The following is a 21041-nucleotide window of genomic DNA, read 5'->3' as shown; positions in this document are numbered from 1 at the left end:
TCCTTATGATAAAAAACACGCATGTCAAGGAAGCAGAAAAGGAAGGGCCCAAGATGGCGGCGGGCAGGTCAGAGGTAATGGGAGTGGGCGTGGCTTGTCCCTTAAAGCGACAGGAAAGCACAACACATTTAGTCTTTGAATAACTCAGTAAGCATGGGTTGCTAACTTACCTTGTGATGAGCAAGCTGTAGACACTGGAGCTAATTTGGTTTTTGGTTTTCATTTGTTTTATTTGTATGGAGTTTTTTAGAATTATTTTGTTTATGTGTATGAGTATTTCACCTGCATATATGTAGGCACACCAGACAAGTGTTTGGTGCCCTAGGAGGCCAGAAAGGGACATCAGTTCCCATAGAACTGGAGTTACAGACAGTTGTGAGCTACCACGTAGGTGCTGGGAACAGAAGCTGGGTCCCCTGAAAAAGTACTGAGTACTCTTAACTGAGTCATCTCTCAGGTCCTGTTTGTTAGTTTTGAGACAGGGTCTCCCTTTATAATCCAGACTGAACTAGAACTCTCTACGCAGCTCAGGCTGACCTCAAATTCATGGTCATTCGCCTGTTTCAGCCTCCCAAGTGCTAGGATTACAGTCTGGTACCAACACGATCATCTGGGGCTGCAGTTTTGAACAGAATGAACAAAATTTTTTCCAGCATGGAGGTTCAGTTCCAGCAGGGGTGGGGATAGAAGGATCAACAGAGGGAATGAGGGACAAGGGACGATTTTTTTAAGGGTTCCCAGAAGACTTCAGTAGGATGGTTATATTTGAGCAGAGACCTGAGAAGGGGAGAAAGTGCCCCCACCTTTCTCTTTTGACAAGGGATTGATCATGATGTTTGATTTTTAAATGTTTTATTTATTTTTATTGTATGTATATTAGTGTTCTCCCTGAATGTATGCTTGCATGAGGGTGTCAGATTCCATAGAACTGGAACTATAGACAACTGTGAGCTGCCATATGGGAGCTGGGAATTAAACCTGGGTCCTTTGGAAGAGCAGCCAGTGCTCGTAACCAGTCCCATGATATTTGATTTTAAATGTCAATTTGCTGTGATTTAGAATTGCCTGAGCAGGATCCCTGAGCTGAGGACTTACCTTGACTGCCTTAATTGATATGGGAAGACCCACCCCAAATATGGGCGGCGCCTTCAAGTGGCAGCCAAATCAAAAATCTACGCGGAAGAAGGAAGGTAGTTCAGCCTTTGTGGCCCTGACCTTCCGGCTTGCGGCCACTTAATCTACCATGTTGCTGCCACCCCGACGATTCCTTCACTCAAGTCAAAATCAGTGTTTCCGGGCGTTCAGCATTGACTGAGGACTGGACACCCTCCGGGTCTTCAGAACCATCTTGGGACTGCTGAGGCACCCGGCATGTCCTGAGGATTTCCCAGGTGGGTGCTCAGCCATAAGATGGCTGTTGTTACTACTTCGACTGTATTGCATTGGCTAATTTAATAAATGCATATATGTGTGTATGCGTTTGGTCTCTTAGTTCTGATCCTCTGGAGCACTGGCTCTCAACAGGGGTCACCTAAGACCATCGGAAAACACAGTTATTTACATTGATTCATAATTGTAGCAAGATTATAGTAATGAAGTAACAACAAAAATAATTTTATGGTTGAGGGTCACCACAACATGAGAAACTGTATTAAGGGTCACAGCATTAGGAAGGTTGAGAACCACCGCTCTAGAAAACCCTGACTAATTTACTAATATGTACTATTATGGTGTTTTTTTTTTGGGGGGGGGGGTGTGCTTGGTTCTTTGTTTTTGTTTTGTTGTTGTTCTTGTTGTTTTTTGAGACAGGGTTTCTCTATATAATAGCCTTGGTTGTCCTGGAACTAGTTCTGCAGACTAGGCTGGCCTCAAACTCACACAGATCCACCTGCCTCCTGAGGGCTGCAATTTTTTAAAGGCATGCACTATCATGCCTGGCTTTCTCCTCTCTTTGTTGATAATTGAAATTATGAGGTGGGTTCTGAGGTATCTTGACAAGATAAAGCCAGGAGCCACCAGAATGGTACAAACAGTAATGTCGTGGGGAGCTTTCTGACGAGAGTCTTAGAAATCGGTAGTTTTCGGCTGACAAGGGAAAACAACCTTAAGTAAGCGTTACCTGTGCTGAAATCGATTCTCCACGGGCAGAAGTTTCAGCCAGACTCAGTGTGGAGGGGCTCCCCGCCCCCGCTCCACACACACACTTCCCCGTCTTTTTGTCCTGCTTCAGTTTTGGATGAACGCTCCAAGACCCCAGTTCTCCCTTGGCCCTGTGTTGTCTCGGGTGCCCTGCCCAGACTCAAAGCGCAGAGCTCAGGAAATCCGGAGAGAAGGGGGCCTCAAGCCAGGGTGCCACAACGCCCAGCCCTCTAAGACCCCTGAGGCAGGAAGGTCGCTGGCTCACCAGTTTCCCTCAACCTCCTTCCTGAGAGGAAGGGGCTGCCTGTGTCCCCCCGAGGGTGAGGGCCCAGGGTAGGGCAGAAGGGAAGCCAGGAAGGTGTCGCAATCCTGGGTCCCCTGGCCTGTCATTAACGACGAAGCTAGAAAGAGAAGTTTCAGGAACTTGTCCGAAGAAGAGAGGAGCAAGAGAAGAGAGAGCGAGCACCGAGGCTGGGCACATCGCCCTAGCCCCAGTGTAAGTAGGGGAGGGTGGAGTCCTGGAGGCCCCAGACCATTCCCTAGCATTGCCAGGGCCACATCAGGGGGCCTACAACAGGTGATCCGTGGGACCTGGGAGTCTCTGTGTGTGGCATGGGGAAGTCAGACAGCTGAATCTCTTTGGAAACAGGAGCTGAACTCAGGAGTGAGCCTATCTCTCCTGGAATCTCTGTCCCTCAGATACGTTCTAGAGGCCCCAGATCTGCCTCGGTTCCCTCTTGGCTACTCCCTGTTTTCAGCCCTTTGGCATGCCTCCTCTCCGCAAGTAAGGCTGTCTTGGAGTCCCTGGGCCTCTCTCTCCTCTCCCAGTTCCCGTTGCCTCTTTAAACAGTTGCTACAAGACTTCGCCTGCTGGGCTTCTCTGCTTCTCTAGATCCACTGGGTCCTGCCTCTCCACCTTTCTCTGCCTTGCCCTGGCCTCGTCTTGTTGCTGTTGTTAAAGTGTGTGGCTCTCAGGCAGAGGAGGCTTATCTTCGTGTAAGCAGATGAGAACCTAGAACTTCTGACCCTCCCGCATTCCAAGTGCTGTGAGTGACTACAGGCCTGCACCATCCTGCCTAATTCTCAGTGTGGTCCTGGGGATCAAGCTTAGGCCTTTGTGTGGACTAGACAAGTGGTCTACCAAACTGAGCCACATTCCCAGCTGCTTTATGAAATCACCAAGATGCTCAAACTCGATTTGAATTTCTTTTGTAGCCCAGGCTGGCCTTGAACTTGCAATACACTTGCCTCCCCTTCCAAGGTAGCTGGGATCTCAGACCCATGCCACTGGGCCAGGCTCTACCTCAGTCTATCTCTGTGTGTCTTTTGCCCCCAACCCATCTATCTATCCATCAATCCATCCGTTCATCCGTCCCTATCTTTATCTCTATCACACCTGGGAAGCCTTCTCCCTTAGTTTAGTCCCGATGTCCATCCCCTTCCTTCCTCTCTTCCCACTGACAGAATTTCTAAAGAGCAGGACGGGAGAAGGGAACCAAGGGGGGAAGGTTGGTAATGACGAGCAAAGGAGCTCTGACAGCAAGAAGAGGGGCTGCTGTAGCAGCCGTGGCTTATGGCATCAGCTATGTCAGTTGGCACAGTGAGAGCGGCTGCAGAGTCCAGCAGAGACGCCAAGAGTGACGGGAGTGGCCTGAGAACCTTGGCGCTAGAAGCCGACCCAGGCAACGCAGCAAGGTGGCTGTTCCAGGAGGCTGTGCTGGTTCCATTGGCTGCAAGAGAGCCCGGTCCCCAAGCACAGTGCCAATGGCGTTAATCTTAGCTGTCTCACTCTGTCATTATAGCACTACTGAGACATGAGTGTTACCGTTCGTCGTCTTTCCACAAATGGAGAAACTGAGGCTCGGAAAGGTGAAGGAGCTCATCCAAGTTCACCAGGCAGGTAAGTGTGGGAGCCAGGGTCAGAACTGGGTTCCCACCCTCTTTGCATACAGTAGGCGGAGGCTCCAACAGGCCCACACTCCTACTCCCCTGGGACCACTCCCAGGGCTTCTGTAGCTGATGTACTATGCCAATCATGCCAGCTCCAGACAACCTAGGGAGGATGCCCGGTCTTTTCTGCATTCCATTGCCTGCTCTCGACATATGTCTGTGGGAAGGATAAGGTGGTACCAGGTATAGGCTAGGCCTAGGTACAACCACAAAGAGTGGAGCCGGGAACCAGCATCCTGAGCCCTGGGGACTAAGTCTTTCCCACTCTGTACATGTGTGTCCGTGTGGTAGTGAAAGACAGTCAACCTGGTGTGCGGATGTGAGGTTCTTTTCTTAGTTAAGGTTTGCTATTGCTGTGATAAAACATCCTGGCCAAAAGCAACTTGGAGAGAAAAGGGTTTATTTCAGCTTATCCCAGGCAATAGTCCTTCACTGTAAGAAGTCAGGGCAAGGATTTGAGGCGGGCACTGAAGCAGAAGCCATGGAGGAGTGCTCTTACTGGCTTGCTCCCCACAGTTTGCTCAGTCTGCCTATAAGGCACCAGGACCACCAGTCCAGGGGTGACGCTGCCCACAGAGATCTGAGTTCTCCCACATCGAGTATCAATCAAGAAAATGTACCACAGGCTTGCCCACAGGCTAATCTGGTGGGGGCATTTTCTTAACTGAGGGCCCCTCTCCCCAAATGACTCTAGCTTGTATTAGGTTGACATAAAACTAGCCAGCATGGTAACTAAGCAAGATTAGTAGACAAGAGATGTCCTGGGCAAGAGGTAAGAAAAGTTTGTGTTCCTAGTGGCTCTGATCCCTGTTCTTTCTGGGAGGCAGGTTTCACCTTAGTGATACACACACACACACATGCACACACACACACACACACACACACACACACCATTCCCTTAATGCCAGCTGGAAAAAAGCCCTTGGTTTGAATTCTCTCAGGTCTTTCTCTCGAAGTCCTAGGCAGTAGAGGCCAATGTTACCTCCATGTTGCAAACACTGAGGCTCAGAGGTTAAATAACCTGCCCAACGTGTGGCAGAGCAAGGATTAGCCTCAGCTCTGCTGCAAAGCTTGTTCTTAGGCATCTCTCACTGTCTCCAGGTAAGCACCAGGTTGTCACAATGATGGGGCTGGGAGCCTGCGCCCTCACCGGAGTTGCCCTGATCTTCTTGCTACTCCCTAAAAGTAAGTGGGGGACTGCGGAGGAGGATTAAAAGGGAGGCACAGGTCCCCAGGCTGCTATGTCCCAGGCCCTGGGAGTGGGGCAATGAACAAAACAGCCAGGGTCTCTCTACATCACAGAACTTAGGGGCAGCAGGGGAGTCACGATTCCAATTACAAATGGATGGAAGAACTCCAGGGTACAGTCGGGCTTACCGAGATGCACACATGCTAACCTGCTGAGAGAGGGCCAGAAGAGCACCGTGAAAGGGGAGCAAGGGGTGCAAAGGTCCACAGTCGCTTTAGGAATAGAACCAGTGTCTGAGCTGAGCCAGGGAGAGTGAGGCGAGGGGCTGTGTGAAGAGGGTGGAACTGAGTGTTCTGACCTAAGAGCAAAGGTTCTGCACGCACAATTGTGTGAGGACGCCTGAGCCTCTAAGCTGGGCAGTGGTGGCACACGCTTTAGTACCAGCACTCAGGAGGCAGAGACAGGTGGATCTCTGTAAGTTCGAGGCCTCCTTAGTCTACAGAGTGAGTTCCAGCCAGGGGTACACAGTGAAAACCTGTCCCAAAACAAAATAAAAACCAAAACCAAAAACCAAAAAAAAAGAAAACCATCTGATTCTCCCAGAGACACAAAGGTAGTACTAGATAAGGAAGGAAAACAAGCCTGGTACTGACTTACTGTAGACCGTCATTGAGACTTACTGCCAGTAATTAGGCTCTTAATAACGCCAGCCACCTGGCCGCGGGAGGCTGGAATACGACGGAGATCCAACAGCAGGCCACAGAACAGAGGAAATTCCTTCAGAATGGAGGGGTCTCTGAGTTTAGCAGATTAGTGGTAGTGCTAAGATATAAGGCTATAAAGTCAGAAGCTAGCCCTATTGTCCCACCCTAACTCAGGGCTGTTACATGCCAGGATCTTAGCAGCTTCAGGAAGGTACTTAGAGAGGATGTCAGGTATGACTGAGGCACTCGGCGGGGCAGCTCTGGGATCTAACAAGTAGGAACTGCTTTTCATCGCCATTCACAGATGAAAGTCGGAAGACGCGGGGAGTCCCACTTACATAGACGAGGTCGCTAATAATAAGCAAGGCCGTCTAGCCCCTGTGTCTAAGCTCATCACCCATCACATCAGCCTGCCTTTGCAGGCAGTCACACGCCTTTGAAGTGTCACAATCAAGACACTTACAATCAGATCTGAATTTGGCAAGGATTGCGGTGGCCTTGGGGGTTCTTATCACTCTGATTGCGGCTTTCACTACCTATCCAGTCCCTCCCTAGTGAGGAATTGGAGCTGCCTGAGAAGAAAAATAGAGACTGCATTCATAACTGCATGCAGGGACGGCACAGGGATACAAATGTTCACACAGTGGGGAGCATGCGTATCCCGGGGAAGGTGTTCACACCCCAGGAAGGGTTTATACCACAGGGCGCGTTCACATCACAGGAAGCATTCACACCAAGGGGCACACTCACGTGATAGGAAGTGTTCATGGCCCCGGGGAGTATTCACACCACAGGAAGTGTTCATGCTTCTAGGAATGTTCACACCTCAGGGGAAATGCTCGCTCTGTAAAGAAGGTTCACACAGATGGACGTGGCCAACTGAAATCAGGAGCTGCTTTTCTCTGCAGAGGCCATTGATAACCATGTACAGACACATGGTTGTTTCTTGCTCTCTCGACAGCGCATCTTATAGGCATCGTACATTGTACTTACTTCTTCACATTTGGTCCCGGTGTCCTCCAGATGGGAGGGTGAGAAGATAGAGGGGGTCTCTGAGGCTAGGAGTCCAGAGGTCTTGACATGGCCCATGTTGGCCTGGCAAAGGAGTCATCCGGGACCCACCCTCTAGGTCCGGAGAGCTGCGGGCACATCAGGCTCTCAGTCCCCATTGTCCGTCTTGGGGACCCTGTCATGGCTTCCTGCACCATCAGCCCAAACTGCAGCAAACTGGACCAAGAGCCACAGATCCTATGGAGACTGGAAGATGGACCAAACCAGCCTGGAGACAGAAAGCAGAGACTGCCTGATGGGACCCAGGAATCCATCATCACTCTGCCACATGTGAACCACACCAAGACCTTTGTCTTCTGCCTAGTGCCATGGGGCAACAGCTTCCAGGTCCTGGATCAAGCTGAACTTCAGGCAGGCTGTAAGTCCCTCTTACCATCCACCCATCTGCTTCCGGCCCTTCTGCCAAAAAGAACCAGGGAGAACAATGACCTCATTCAAGTAGCCCTTTGTGAGCATGACAGGGGATATTGTTCATCCTATCAGGTGTTATTATTTAAGCCCCCGTTCTCCAGGTGAGGAAACTGACATTTAGTGAGAACAAGCGACTTCCTGAAGGCCATACTCCCAAGGGTTCCTTGCAGAAATACTTGTCTGCATGGCTGTTTAGCAAGCTCAGGTCCTTGGTCCTAAGAGGGGTTCACTTCCATCTCCTCCTAAGTGCAGACCCAGTTTTCTTTCCAAATTGAGCAGAATGGTGTTTGTGTCAAGCTAAGGTATAAGGAATAAATAAAAACCAAGGCAAACTGGCACATCTTTAATCCCAGCAGAGGGAGGTGACTCTCTGTGGATTTTTTCCCTTCAAGACAGGGTTTCTTTTTTCTTTTTTCTTTCTTTTTTTTTTGTTTGTTTTTGTTTTGTTTTGTTTTTTGAGACAGGGTTTCTCTGTAGCTTTTGGAGCCTGTCTGTCCTGGAACTAACTCTTGTAGGCCAGGCTGGCTTCAAACTCACAGAGATCCACCAGCCTCCGCCTCCTGAATGCTGGGATTAAAGGCATGCGCCACCACTGCCTGGCAAGACAAGGTTTCTCTGTGTAGCCCTGGCTCTCCTGGAACTCACTCTGTAGACCAGGATGGCCTCGAACTCACAGAGATTCTTCTGCCTCTGCTTCCCAGGATTTCTGTGATTTTGAGGACAACTTGATCTACATAGGGAGTTCCAGGGCTGCTAGGACTACATAGTGAGACCCTGTCTATTCCACCCCCACAAAAAAAAATTAGTGCTAGGGCTGGGGATGCAGCCCCATAGTAGACTACATACTTAAAAAGAACAAGGCCCTGGGTTCCGATCCTAGCACCCCACCAATCAATAACAGAGCCAGAGCCAGGTATGGAGGCACACTTCTTGGAAGCTGAGACAGGAGGATGCCAAATTAGAAACTAGCCTGTATTGTATCATGAGGCCTGTCTCCAAAAGAAAAGAGAGCAGTGATCACCGTAGCCCCCACCTGCCTGAGCACAGTTGTGAGCACCCTATACACAGGAAGTCACTTAGCCCTCGTATAAATTACTTTTGAATGCTGTGACAAAACACGGTGACCAAAGACACTTAGAAGAGAAAGCATTGAGTTGGGCTCATGGTTCCAGAGGGTTAGAGTCCATGACAGGGAAGCAAAGTATAGAGGCAGAAATAGCTGAGAGTTTCTATCTTGAAGAGCAAGTAGGAGACAGAGAAGACTACCTGGAAATGGGACAAATCTTTTGAGACCTCAAAGCCCACCCTCCGTGACACACCTTCTCCAGCAAGCCTCCCAAAACCAGTCCACCAACCAGGAACTAAGTATTCAAACATGAGCATCTGAGAAAGGGAGCATTCTCAATCTATCGCCCACAGCCCTTAAAGAAACCCAGGAAAGAAGTTGATTATCATCACCCCTCCTTACAGATGAGGAAACTGAGGCACAGGAGCAGTTCAGTCACGTGAGGATCAAATGGCTAATGATTGACCAAACCAGAATGAAACCCAGGCTGTCTCTGACAAAGACGCCACCAGGCTGCTGAGGGTCTGGGATGCTTGCCCCTGTACCTGACAGTAACGTAGCTGCCCTTACAGGCCCACACTGCAGAAGGAACAGTCCAGCCTAAGGAAGTAAGGCCACAGGTGTACACCCCGCCCACATAGGCTCCTAACATTCTTCCCACCCTATCTAGATCCTCCTGCCAGCCCTTCCAACTTGTCCTGCCTCATGTACCTCACCACCAACAGACTGGTCTGCCAGTGGGAACCAGGTCCTGAGACCCACCTGCCCACCAACTTTACCCTAAAGAGCTTCAGGTACATAGGGTTTCCATGCCAGTCCCTTCCTCCAGGTCCTGGGTTGGGGCACAAGTCACTGTGGGGATGGGGAGCCAGAGGCAAAGACAAGAGGGGGCCTTGCCTTCTTCCTCTGCTTGACACCTAAGCCCGGCCTCTTGGCAGGAGCCGTGCCGACTGTCAGTACCAGGAAGACTCCATCTTGGACTGTGTGCCCGAGGACAGGCAGAACACCTGCTCCATTGCCCGCAAACACCTGTCTCTCTACCAGAATATGGTCATCTGGGTGCAAGCAGAGAACACGCTAGGGATCAGCGAGTCCCCAAAGCTGTGCCTTGACCCCATGGATGTTGGTGAGCAATACTGGGTATGAGAAGGGGGAGAGAGCCCCAGACTGGGAGACCCAGAGGGGTCCTGGGAGGAAACGCAAAACTAGGCACAGACAGGGAGATTTGGGGAGACCTGAAAAAAGCAGAGAAGAGAGAAATGGGGAGCAGAGGCTAGGTTCATACTTTGATCTTTATTTATTTATCCACTGTTTTTTCAAAACAAGGTTTCTCTCTGTAGCCCTTGCTATCCTGGAACTTACCCTGTAGACCAGGCTGGCCTAAAATGTGCCACCGCCACCCGGCTCTTCTGACTTATTTATAGGGGCACATATCATATCATGGTTACATATCATGGGGCACATGTGGAGGCCAGAGGAACTCTCTGCAATCCTTCTACCTTGAAGCAGGGTCTCTCTTGTCTCTGCTGCTGTCCTTATACTTCAGGCGATATAGCCCAGGGGCCTCAGGGTGATCCTCCTGTCTTCGCCTCCCAGTTTGCCACAATAGTGCTTGTATTACAGATGTGCGCCATTGCACTGGGCTTTTTTTTTTTCCTTTTGTTTTTTATTTTCAAGACAGGGTTTCTCTGTAGCTTTGGAGCCTATCCTGGAACTAGCTCTTGTAGACCAGGCTGGCCTCAAATTCACAGAGATCCGCCTGCCTCTGCCTCCCGAGTGCTGGGATTAAACAAAGGTGTGCGCCACCACCGCCCGGCTGCACTGGGCTTTTTGACATGAGTTTTAGGACTAAACTAGAACTTGGGTTGTCAGGCTTGTATAAGTAGCACTTTGCTTCAATAATCCATCACCCCAGCCTTCAACTGATTTCTCAAAGTGATTACCTGCCCTCCCCCCCCCGCCCCCGCACCCACACACACACCCCTGCTAGGCGGTGGCCGTCCTAAAGATACAGCAGTGAGCAAAACTTCAGACATCCCATCCTCAGAATATTACAATGTCCGATGACTTTAGAAGTTGACAACTAAGTAGATCCTTGGAGGAAGTGAGGGACCAAACCGCTGGATAGCTGGAAAGAAAATGCTAGAAGCAGATGTAGCAACCAGTTCAAAGTCTCTGAGGCAGGCCTTCACCTAGATCCCCAGACCCAAACACAGCTGGAGCTATGGAGCCAGAGAGGAAAAGATATTGAAAAAAATCCAGGAAGGAAAGGGGGCATTAAGATAGAGCCCTCCCCAGGAGGCACGGAAAAGTTTGACAACCTAACTCCTTGCAGTGAAATTGGAGCCTCCCGTGCTGCAGGCCCTGGATGTTAGCCATGATCTAGTCCCACGCCAGCCAGGCTGTCTGTGGCTGAGCTGGAAGCCATGGGAGCCCGGTAGATTCATGCAGCAGGAGTGTGAACTCCGCTACCAGCCACAGCTTAGAGGAGCCAACTGGACACTGGTGAGGCAGAAGACGACCTTGAGACGGAGGTGGGGCATTGAGAGGGGGCAAGTTGAATTGAGTTAGTGTCACCTCCCACACACCAGGTGTCCCACCTGCCTTCCAGCGAGGATCAGTTCAAGCTCTGTGGGCTTCACCGGGCTCCAGTATACACCCTGCAGATTCGGTGCATCCGCTCCCTTCTGCCTGGACTCTGGAGCAGCTGGAGCCCTGCCCTGCTGCTAAGGCCCACCATTAAAGGTGAGAAGCCAGGAGTGGCCATCAGAGCCTAGTCCGGTCACCAGGGCCCTTTCCAACAAAACCCTCTCATCTCCTCCTGTCCACAGCCCCCACCATCAGACTAGACACATGGTGGCAGAAGAAGCAACTGGGTCCCGGGATAGAGAGTGTGCAACTGTTCTGGAAGGTGACTCTCTGAGACTCCCCTCCCACCCCCAACAGAGCCCCCAAGGTAGGGCTCAAGAGTGCAGGGTGCCTGAAAGGCTGGGAGACAGTTTGCATGTGTTTCACACATACATCATGCATTGGAAGGTGGGTAGTGACCTTGGGGAGAGACTGCAACACGGGGCTCTGGGGTCACCTGTGCCCCAAAGGGTCCAGCCAGAGAATAGTTAAGCACCTGCTACACGTACTCACTGGCTTCTTCCTTCTTTCCCTCCTAGATCTTGCCACAGGGGGATAGAGGGATGGGGAGAAGGGCCTCAGATCCCGGTTCCTATGGCTGGCCTGTACACCCCAGGTTTAGCTACACAGTTCCCTCATTGTATTCTTCCTCACCTGTCACAGCCAACACCCCTGCAGGAAGACAGCGGACAGATCCAGGGGTACCTGCTCTCTTGGAGTCTCTCGGATCAGCAAGGGCCGGAGAGGCACCTCTGCAACACCACAGAGCTCAGCTGTATCTTCTACCTGCCCTTGGAGGCCCAGAACGTGAGCCTTGTGGCCTACAACACAGGAGGGACCTCTACACCTACACCAGTGGTTTTCTTAAAGAACAAAGGTAGAGGGGGCCTGGCAGCTAAACAGCAGAGAGCATCATGGGAATTTGAAGGCTGGACTGCCTAGGCTCCTACCTGTCTAGTCCCACCAACTTGCTAACAGAGTGACCTGGCCTGGACAGGTGACCTCCCTCCCTGGCCTCCCTCCAGAACCTGCAAGCGAATGCACTAACATGGCCTGTTGGGGGCAGGGGGCAGCCAACTTTGAGCCAACGTTTAAATTAGTATTGTTAGCCAGAACTAGGTTAATCTGAGAGAATATGCACACATACCTACACACATACACACACACAGAGCCACTTATAAGTTGTACGTGTACATATGCATATAGCCACTGGCAGACAACCGCAGATGTCATTCTTCAGGGGCTGGCCACGGTTTTGGAGACAGAATATCCCACTGGTCTGAAATTCACTGATTAGAAGCTACTCTGTAGTGGTTGGTTAGCCCCAGAGATCCACCTGTCTCTGTCTTCCTGGTGCTGGGTTTATAAATGTCACTTGCCTGTTTTGTTTGTTGTTTCCACATGGATTCTGGGAATCCAATTCCGGTTTTTGTCCTTGCCTTACAAACACTTTATCATTTAAATGATCTCCCTAGCCCTGAGCTGTGTGATCCTTAATAAGCCTCTCTGCCTCTCTGTATCCCCCACTTTCACTCACTGATAAAAGGGAGACACCATCGTGCCTCCCTGCCGTGATTGTTAGAGAACTCCATGAGTCACAGACATCAAGCTGAGTGGGGCCAGGAAGTAGCAGGCTCTGTACAAGCTTGTGCCCTCCTTTAACTCACACCAAGTCTACAAAGTGAGGACTTCCTTGTTACCACTTCCACTTGGCAGATGAGATTGAGGCTCAGGTCTTGCTACACCCTGCATGGCAGGTCTGTCAGCAGCAGAGGCAGGATTTGAATCCATGTCCAGCACTGAGGCCTGCAAGCTTTCCATCTTTGCACCTATTTCCCACTCCCTCTCCAGGTCCAGCTGTGACCAAACTCCACGCCATGGCCCAAGACCCAGATAGCATCTGGGTAGACTGGGAAGCACCCAGCATTCTGCCTCAGGGCTATCTGATTGAGTGGGGCCAGAAGTCCCTCAATAAGTCCTGGAGGATTGAGCCCAATGGGAACATCACTGGAATTCTGATACAGGGTGAGACGGGCCTGGGAGGGGGATTGGGTTGAGGGACAAGAAAAGGGAACAGAGTGGGTGGTGCTTGTCTCGAGGTAGTAAGGGCAATTGGAGCCTCTCTCTCTACAGAGGCAATTTCCCCAGACCTTTCTGAACCCTTACCTTGGGAAAGTTCTTCCTACCCTCTAGCCAGATCCTTTGTCTAGCCCACACTCTGCTCCTCTTCTAGTTCTCTGTCCCACTTTCCCCTCATGACATCCATCAAATGAACTAAAAGAGATTTCTACCCTTAACCCCATGGTCAAAATCAGGCCATGCAGAAAGCAGATTCTGAGGCTGGGTGGCAGAGGTTGGCCTCGACCTTAGCGTCATCCCCTCTTCTCTCTGCAGAAAACATAAGTCCCTTTGTGCTCTATGAAATCTTGGTGGCCCCTCTGTACCCAGGCATCGTAGGACCCTCTGCCCAAATCTACACCTACTCTGGAGAAAAAGGTTTGTCTACCATCAGAATCCCCTCCTCTCTCCCTGGTTGGGCCCTGGCAACAAGAAGTGTGAGAAAATGGTACCCTTTTACTTCTGGCCCCTGAGAGGGGTGCTCTCCATCCTGCTTTATACTGGGTACCCCAAAGCTGGGCAGAATTCAGGAAATGGGGTAGAAGACAGGAAGCCATGCATTTGAGAGAATCAGGGAGGAGGCAGAGTCTCACGGCATCAACCCATGGCCCAACAGAAATCCAGTGTCCCAGCTGATAGACTTGAATGGAGTCCCTGATATGATTCAGAGTGGCAGAAATCAGATATCAGGTCAGGAAAAAACAGATGTGGCAGAAATTGGAGAGCCAAGATTTGAGACAGAACTGGATTCAAACTTAGGCTCTGCCTCTGCGAGTCATAAAGGGCAAGGGAAACCAGATGAAATCCTGGGCGGAGGGGACTCCGGACAAAGTGGTGTATGCCTCTGACCCTAGCGACTCTGCTGAAGTAGGATTATGATTTGGGGGCTAGTCTGAGCTATGTGGTGAGACCCCCATCTCAACCAGATACAGTTTCCTCTTGGAAGGGATCTCTCTAGAGTCTCTGTCTCTCTCTCTCACACACACACATTTGCTTTTGTTTCAGAGGTTTGGAGTTTGACTTCTTGTTTTTTGCTGTTATCTTAATTCATTTATCATCATGTGTGCATGAGGTGCACGAATGGATGCACACATGTCGAAGCGCCTGTGGAGGCCAGAGGGCAGCTTTGTACAGTCAGTCCCCTCCTCCCACCTCCGTGTGCTGTGTTAGATGGCTTTCATCATCACCTGGGTCTAGGGTCCCTCAGCTGAGCAATTGCCCACGTTATATTGGTCTGTGATTACATCTATGAGAAATCATCTTAATGGATGGTTGATGTGGTAGGACCTAGCCCACTATGGGAAGCACCATCCCTAGTTAGGTGGTGGGGATGAACTGTATAAGAAAGCTAGATGAGCAAGTCAGAGAGTGAGCCAGTAAATAGCCTTCGTGGTTTCTGCTTCAGCTCCTCCTCGGCTTTGTGCTCTGACTTCCCTCAACAATGAATTACAACTGAAGGTGTAAGCTTGAAATAAGCTTTCCTCCCCAAGCCGCTTTTGGTCATGTATAGATCACAGCTGCGGAAAAGCGAAGTAGAGCTTGTAGGGTCCAGGGGTTGAACTCAGGTCTCCAGTCTTGCAGACCAAGAACTTTACCAGCTGAGCCATTTTGTTGGCTCCTTTTATATTTGTTTTAAAACAGGGACTTACATCATAGCCCAGGCTGGCCTCGAACGCACAGCAATCCTCCTGCCTCAGTCTCCAGAGTGTTAGGATTATAGACATGCACAGCTATACTCATCTCTGTGAACTCTCTTTTCTCAGTCATCTACGTCCCAGGTTCTCTCCCAAGTTCTGGGTCCAAAAACTCACCAGAGCCTGGTCAGGTTGGCTGGCTCTAATCACATGAACCCTTCTCCCTCCCCCTCTCTCTCCACAGTCCTTCCCCATGCTCCAGAGCTACATCTGAGGCACGTGGGCAGGACCTGGGCCCAGGTGGAGTGGGTACCTGAGACCCCTTGGCTCGGGATGATACCCCTAACCCACTACACCATCTTCTGGACCAACGATAAGAACCAGTCATTTGGTGAGTCTATCCTCAGCTCCCCACAAACCTGGGAGGCCTGGAAGGGGTGTTCCTCAACAGATACAGAGATGTTTTAGCACCCCAAACTGACCATATGCTCCACCCACAGCCATTGTCCTAAACATCTCCTTCCATGGCTATGTTCTGGACCACCTGGAACCTGCCCGTTTGTACCACGTCTACCTCATGGCCACCAGCCGGGCAGGGTCCTCCAACAGTACAGGCCTGACCCTGATGACCTTGGCCCTAGGTAAGAGGAAGGCTGACAGTGGTGACTGCTGGGAAGATGCCCCACTTTGCCTCTCTAGAAATCCTGATTTTTCCAGGTGTGGTGACACGCATCTTTAATCTCAACCCTGACACAGAGGCTGATGGAGCTCTGTGAGCATGAGGCCATTCTGACCTAAAGAGAGAATTTACAGGCCAAGCAGGGCAAAAAAAAAAAAAACAAACAAAAAAAAACAAAACAAAACAAAAAAAAACAGGCAGTGGCAACGCACACCTTTAATTCCAGCACTTGGAAGGCAAAGGCAGGCGGAACTCTGTGAGTTCGAGGCCAGCCTGGTCTACAGAGCTAGTTCCAGGACAGTCAGAGCTGTTACACAGAAAAAAAACCATTTTGAAAAACCAAAAAAGAAAGAAATGGATTCTGATTTTAAAGGGAGGAGAGGAGATTATGAAAGTGTGTTTTCATTTTTTTTTCTCAAGTTTATAAAGGGAGAAAAGTGCAGGGCGGTGGTGGCGCAGCCTTTGACCCCAGCACTCGGGAGGCAGAGCAGGCGGATCTCTGAGCTTGAGGTCAGGCTAGTCTGGTCTCAAAGTAAATTCCAGGACAACCAGAGCTTCACAGAAAATTCCTGTCTCAAAAAAGAAAACAGAAATCTAGGGACCTGCCTTTGGGTCTGCCAGCCTGGAGGGGAGCCGCAGCCTCACCAGGCTACCTCAACATACTCCTGCCAGGATGCCTCTAACTTTTCCACTGTTGTTTGTCAAGACAGGGTTTCTCTGTGTTGCCCTGGCCGCCCTGGAACTCTAGACCAGGCTGGCCTCGAACTCACAGAGATCCGCCTCCCTCTGCCTCCCCAGTGCTGAGATTAAAGGCGTGCGCCACCAACGCCTGGCTAACTTTTTCACTTTTAACCCCTTTTCATACAAGAAATTTTTACATAATTCTGAGTACGTAAAACATGTCCAGATCAAACACTTACTGATAATAAACAATGCATTTATTTTGAAACAATTCTTTGGTACGCATATAAATTTTCATTTAGTAAAGATGAACGCAAACCTGCTTACTAATGAGATGGCTGCGCTTGCTTCTCTTACACAGAAAATTAAATGTGGGCTGGGTGTGTGATACTGCAGGGCAAAGAACACCTTCAGCCACCTTCAGCATTTCTCAGAGTTAATCAGTATTTTGATATTTTTACAACCATCAATGCTGAGAAAGACACATTGCATAAATATACAGTACCAAATGGCAGACATATGCTTAGGGCCATTTCAGAAATTGTTGAAAATTTTGGCTTAATCTCAAGCCAGAATTCATCCAACAATTTCTTCTTTCCTGTGAAAGTCAAGTCAGCAACTCAGACAGCAGTTCTTTAAATTAATCATTCTAATATGATACAATCCAAAGATACACTGATTTGATATCCACACGCTGAGGGTTGAGGGCAGGGAAATATTGAAAGTCTTTGTTTCCAGAATTAAACTATTATGTGAGATTCTGAGGCCCATAGTGGATGATAGTCTTGAATGAGCCGAGATGTTTCAGGTGGTATCTGGTGATTCTGTGCCATGTGATGGAATGCATGGCGCAAAGTGCACGTGTGTGCTTAGAACCAAAGCTGCAGTGAACTTGCACGATGAAACACAGGTGAGCCCTGCCAGAAGCATGTTAGATGCATTAGTGTTTGGTTTTTATAAAGTTAATTTTTGGGCTGGACGGTGGTGGTGCACACCTTTAATCCCAGCACTTGGGAGGCAGAGGCAGGTGGATCTCTGGGAGTTCGAGGCCAGCCTGGTCTACAAGAGCTAGTTCCAGGACAGGCTCCAACGCTGCAGAGAAACCCTGCCTCAAAAAACCAAAATAATAATAATAATAATTATTATTTTTGATTGTTATCCTTTTAAAAACCTTTTACTCCTGCCAAAATTTTACCATCCCCACATTTGGTTCTGCCGTAGGATCATGACTCATGGTGGAAAAGCCACACACTAAACTCTTCTTGCTTTCGCTCACCGCAGAGACATCTGAGCTACACATCTTCCTGGGCCTGCTTGTCTTCCTGATTTCTTTCGTCAGCCTCTGTGCGGCTGTCTGGTTCTGCTGCAAGCAAAGGTGAGAATTTCCCAGACTTCCTGTTGCCCATGGGTGGCGAAGTCACTCCCCGTCTTCCCAGACTTCCTGTTGCCCATGGGTGGCGAAGTCCCTCCCCGCCTTCCCAGACTTCCTGTTGCCCATGGGTGGCGAAGTCCCTCCCCGCCTTCCCAGACTTCCGACCCCAGCCTGGGAGTCTGTCCTTTCACCCCTTCCCCCTTCAGCTGCCAGAGTAGGGCAAAGGATGATAAGTTGAGAGGGCACACCTGACCCAGACTTCACTCGCCCTCTTCTCCAGCAGGAAGAACTTCTTTTGGCCAAATGTGCCAGACCCAGCCCACAGCAGCCTGAGCTCCTGGGTGCCCACCATCATGACAGAGGTAACCAGGAGGCAGAAAGCGATATATACCATGACTGGTAGATGAGATACAGCCACTACAGGGATGCCCTTCTGAGGAACACACATCTAAGTCTCATTTTCAACCAGAGATACCCCCCCCACACACACACACACACACTCCACTTTGAAGAGATGCAAACCTAAGTTTGACTCTCACTATGCTATGCAATGGATGCACAGGTGCTGTGGTGGGGTTAGGGGGTGGGAGGTGCTGCGGTGGGGTAGGGGGGTCTTTCGTGACAGACACATGTCAAGAATGTTCAGGCGCGAGGCAAGTCTATCCTTTTGTGCTCTGCCACACAGCAGCAAGAGCAATAACCCAATTGCCTCATCTCAGAAAAGTACAATGGATGGGGCCAACATTGGAGATAGACCATGCCTCATTTTATTTCCCTGTGTTCAGGAAATCTTCCAGCTGCCCAGCTTCTGGGACACCAGCATGCCACCAATCACCAAGATCACTGTGCTGGAGGAAGATAAGAAGCTGACCAATTGGGATTCTAGTGACAACTCTCGGGCTAACAGCCTTCCCACCCTGGTTCAGGCCTACGTGCTCCAAGGAGATCCAAGAGCAAATTCCAGCCAGTTCCAACCCTCCTCTGGCACAAGTGACCAGGTCTTTTATGGTCAGGTGCTGGGAAGCCCCACCAGCCCAGGAGTAATGCGTTACCTTCGCTGTGATTCCACTCAGCCCCTTTTGGGGGGCCTCACACCCAGCCCTAAGTCTTATGAAAACGTCTGGTTCCACCCAAGACCCCAGGAGCCCTTTGTGGCCCAATCCCCAAGCCAGGAAGATGACTGTGTCTTTGGGCCACCGTTTGATTTCCCCCTCCTGCAGGGGCTCCAGGTCCATGGAGTTGAAGAACAAGAGGGCTTCTAGGACCTTTTGGATGCTTGAATCTTGAAGGCCCTGACCAGTTCAGAGGATAAGAGCCCTCCACTGACATCTACTGGCCCTGAGAGAAGCAGAAAGAGCCAGTCTGCTCCATCCCTGGCCATTATTCCTCGCCTTCATCCCACCCTCCACAGGCTGCACCCCCAGGATACCCTCATACTCTAGATTCAGATAGATAGATAACTGCTTCCAGCCTTCCACTCACCTTTTGTGTTTCCCATCATTTCAGTTTGTTGAGCTGATTTTAGATTCTGAACTGGGGCTGGTATTTTCAGAATTCTTGCCAGACGTGGGGATACATGTCCGTCATCCCAACAGGGAAGGAAGATGCAGGAAGCTTGCAAGTCCCAGGCCAGCCTGGGCTACAAAAGAAGCTCCTGTTTCAAAAATTAAGCAGAAGTTAAATAAACAACAAACTTTTTGTTACGTTCATTTATTTTGTTGGGATAGGGGCTCTCATACAGAGGTCAGAAGACAGCTTTTGGGATTTGGTTCTGTCCTTCCAGTATGTGGATCCTGGGAACAATTCAAGGCTCAGTGGGAAGCACCTTTGCCTGTGGAGCCATCTCATGGGTTCCAGAAAAGAATCCCTTGAGCATGGCTGAGTGTCTTTTACTTTTCAGGGTCCAGCAATCAGGAAGATATTTCTCAGAATCATTCATTTATTTCTCCCTCCCTCCTTCCTTTTCTCCCTCCCTTCCTTCAACCAGCTCCTGCCTAGCATCTAAGTCCTGTATTAGCATCAGAAATTCAAAAAGGACAGCTCAGTCCCCCATAGAGCACTCCCATACTGGCGCTGGAGATTTGAAACATTATCGGGAAACAGAGACAAGACTTACTTGGAGCCGGGTGGTAGTGGCATAGCCTTTAATCCCAGCACTCGGGAGGCAGAGGCAGGAGGAACTCTGTAAGTTCGAGGCCAGCTTGGTCTTACAAGAGCTAGTTCTAGGGCAGACTCCAAAACTACAGAGAAATCATGTCTCGGGGGTGGGGGTGGGGGCAGAACCTTACTTGGGAGGAGTTGGAGTGCTGGGGAACACAGTGAAGCCAGGGAAGAGACTAGCCCTGCTGGTACCTATAACTCCAACACAGGAACGGTGTATGTTTGAGGCCAAGCTGTGATACACAGCAAGTCAAAAGCCTCTCTCTCTCTCTCTCTCTCTCTCTCTCTCTCTCTCTCTCTCATGTATGTGGGGATGGAGGCTGGAGAGAGATAGCTTAGCAGTTAAGAGCACTGGCTTCTCTTCCAGAGGACCCAGGTTCAATTCTCAACTCCCACGTGGTGACTTATAACCATTTGTAATTCCTGCTCTGGGAGATCCACTGCCCTCTTCTAGCCTTCATGGCAGCTGACACATAGTGATGCTCAGATGTACACACAGGCAAAACACTTATACCCATAAAATAAAATCTTACTGAGGAAATATAACCAAAACAATATCTCAGGTCTGAGGATGTAGCTCAGTGTAGAACATTGGCCTAATAGTACGAGTCTTACAGTTTGATCCTCAGCATAGATAGAAAAATCCCTTGCCAAACCAGAAACCTTTTTCCTAGGAGAAAAGAATGAGAAAAGAGCATCATTATTAAATAAACATTAAGCCAGAATGTAATAAGGATAATTACAAAGATAAGCTTTACCCTTTTTTTGAAGGACTTACTTATTTTTATGTACATGAGCATTTGCCTGCATATAAGTCTGTGTGCCACATGTATGCGGTGTCCACAGAGGCCAGCAGAGCACATCCGGTTCCCTGAAACTTGTCAGATAGATGTGAGCCACCACACTGAGCCTTGTATCCAGCCCTATTTTTAGGGTTTTTTTTTTTTTTTGATGTTTGTTCGGTTTTGTCTTTTTTTTTTCCTTTGAAGAAGCTTCAATACTGATTTCTGTGGTAACTGCACGTACACATTCCCAGCAGCAATGTATAGGAATTTCCTTCTCAAGCCAGGCAGTGGTGGCACACCTTTAATCCCAGTAATGGGGAGGCAGAGGCAGGGGGATCTCTGTGAGTTTGAGGCCAGCCTGGTCTACAGAGTGACTTCCAGAACAGCCAGAGCTGTTACAGAGAGACACCCTATCTCAAAAAAAACAAACAAATGAATAAATAAATAAATAAAT

General features: G+C 49.7%; 1 protein-coding gene across 1 annotated transcript; it reads left to right on the top strand.

Moving 5' to 3' along the window:
* The first annotated feature begins 3971 nt into the window (after window positions 1–3971).
* Csf3r (colony stimulating factor 3 receptor) lies at window positions 3972–19255 on the top strand. The gene is made up of 16 exons (XM_041652765.1): window positions 3972–4039; window positions 5191–5274; window positions 7112–7411; window positions 9201–9324; window positions 9469–9656; window positions 10866–11035; window positions 11122–11275; window positions 11362–11441; window positions 11822–12035; window positions 13010–13183; window positions 13553–13654; window positions 15155–15301; window positions 15411–15551; window positions 17552–17645; window positions 17923–18004; window positions 18428–19255. Exons 1-16 carry the CDS (start codon window positions 3985–3987, stop codon window positions 18902–18904), a joined length of 2586 nt encoding a protein of 861 aa, XP_041508699.1. The 5' UTR covers window positions 3972–3984; the 3' UTR covers window positions 18905–19255.
* The last annotated feature ends 1786 nt before the right edge of the window (window positions 19256–21041 follow it).

Source organism: Microtus oregoni, unplaced genomic scaffold (genome assembly GCF_018167655.1).
Source record: "Microtus oregoni isolate MIOR12 unplaced genomic scaffold, Mior012 000005F_ref0000423, whole genome shotgun sequence".
In the NCBI taxonomy this organism is placed as follows: Eukaryota; Metazoa; Chordata; class Mammalia; order Rodentia; family Cricetidae; genus Microtus; species Microtus oregoni.
The sequence above is the reverse complement of the archived record's forward strand: the minus strand, read 5'-3'. Positions and strand labels throughout refer to the sequence as shown.

What these genes read in the sequence shown, in the direction of transcription:
- Csf3r (XM_041652765.1), top strand. Translation starts at nt 3,985, where the DNA reads ATGGAGAAACTGAGGCTCGGAAAGGTGAAGGAGCTCATCCAAGTTCAC. An exon ending in AGCTGAACTTCAGGCAGGCT is followed by an intron (nt 7,412 to 9,200) that starts GTAAGTCCCTCT and finishes CACCCTATCTAG; the next exon opens with ATCCTCCTGCCAGCCCTTCC. An exon ending in TGCCCACCATCATGACAGAG is followed by an intron (nt 18,005 to 18,427) that starts GTAACCAGGAGG and finishes CCCTGTGTTCAG; the next exon opens with GAAATCTTCCAGCTGCCCAG.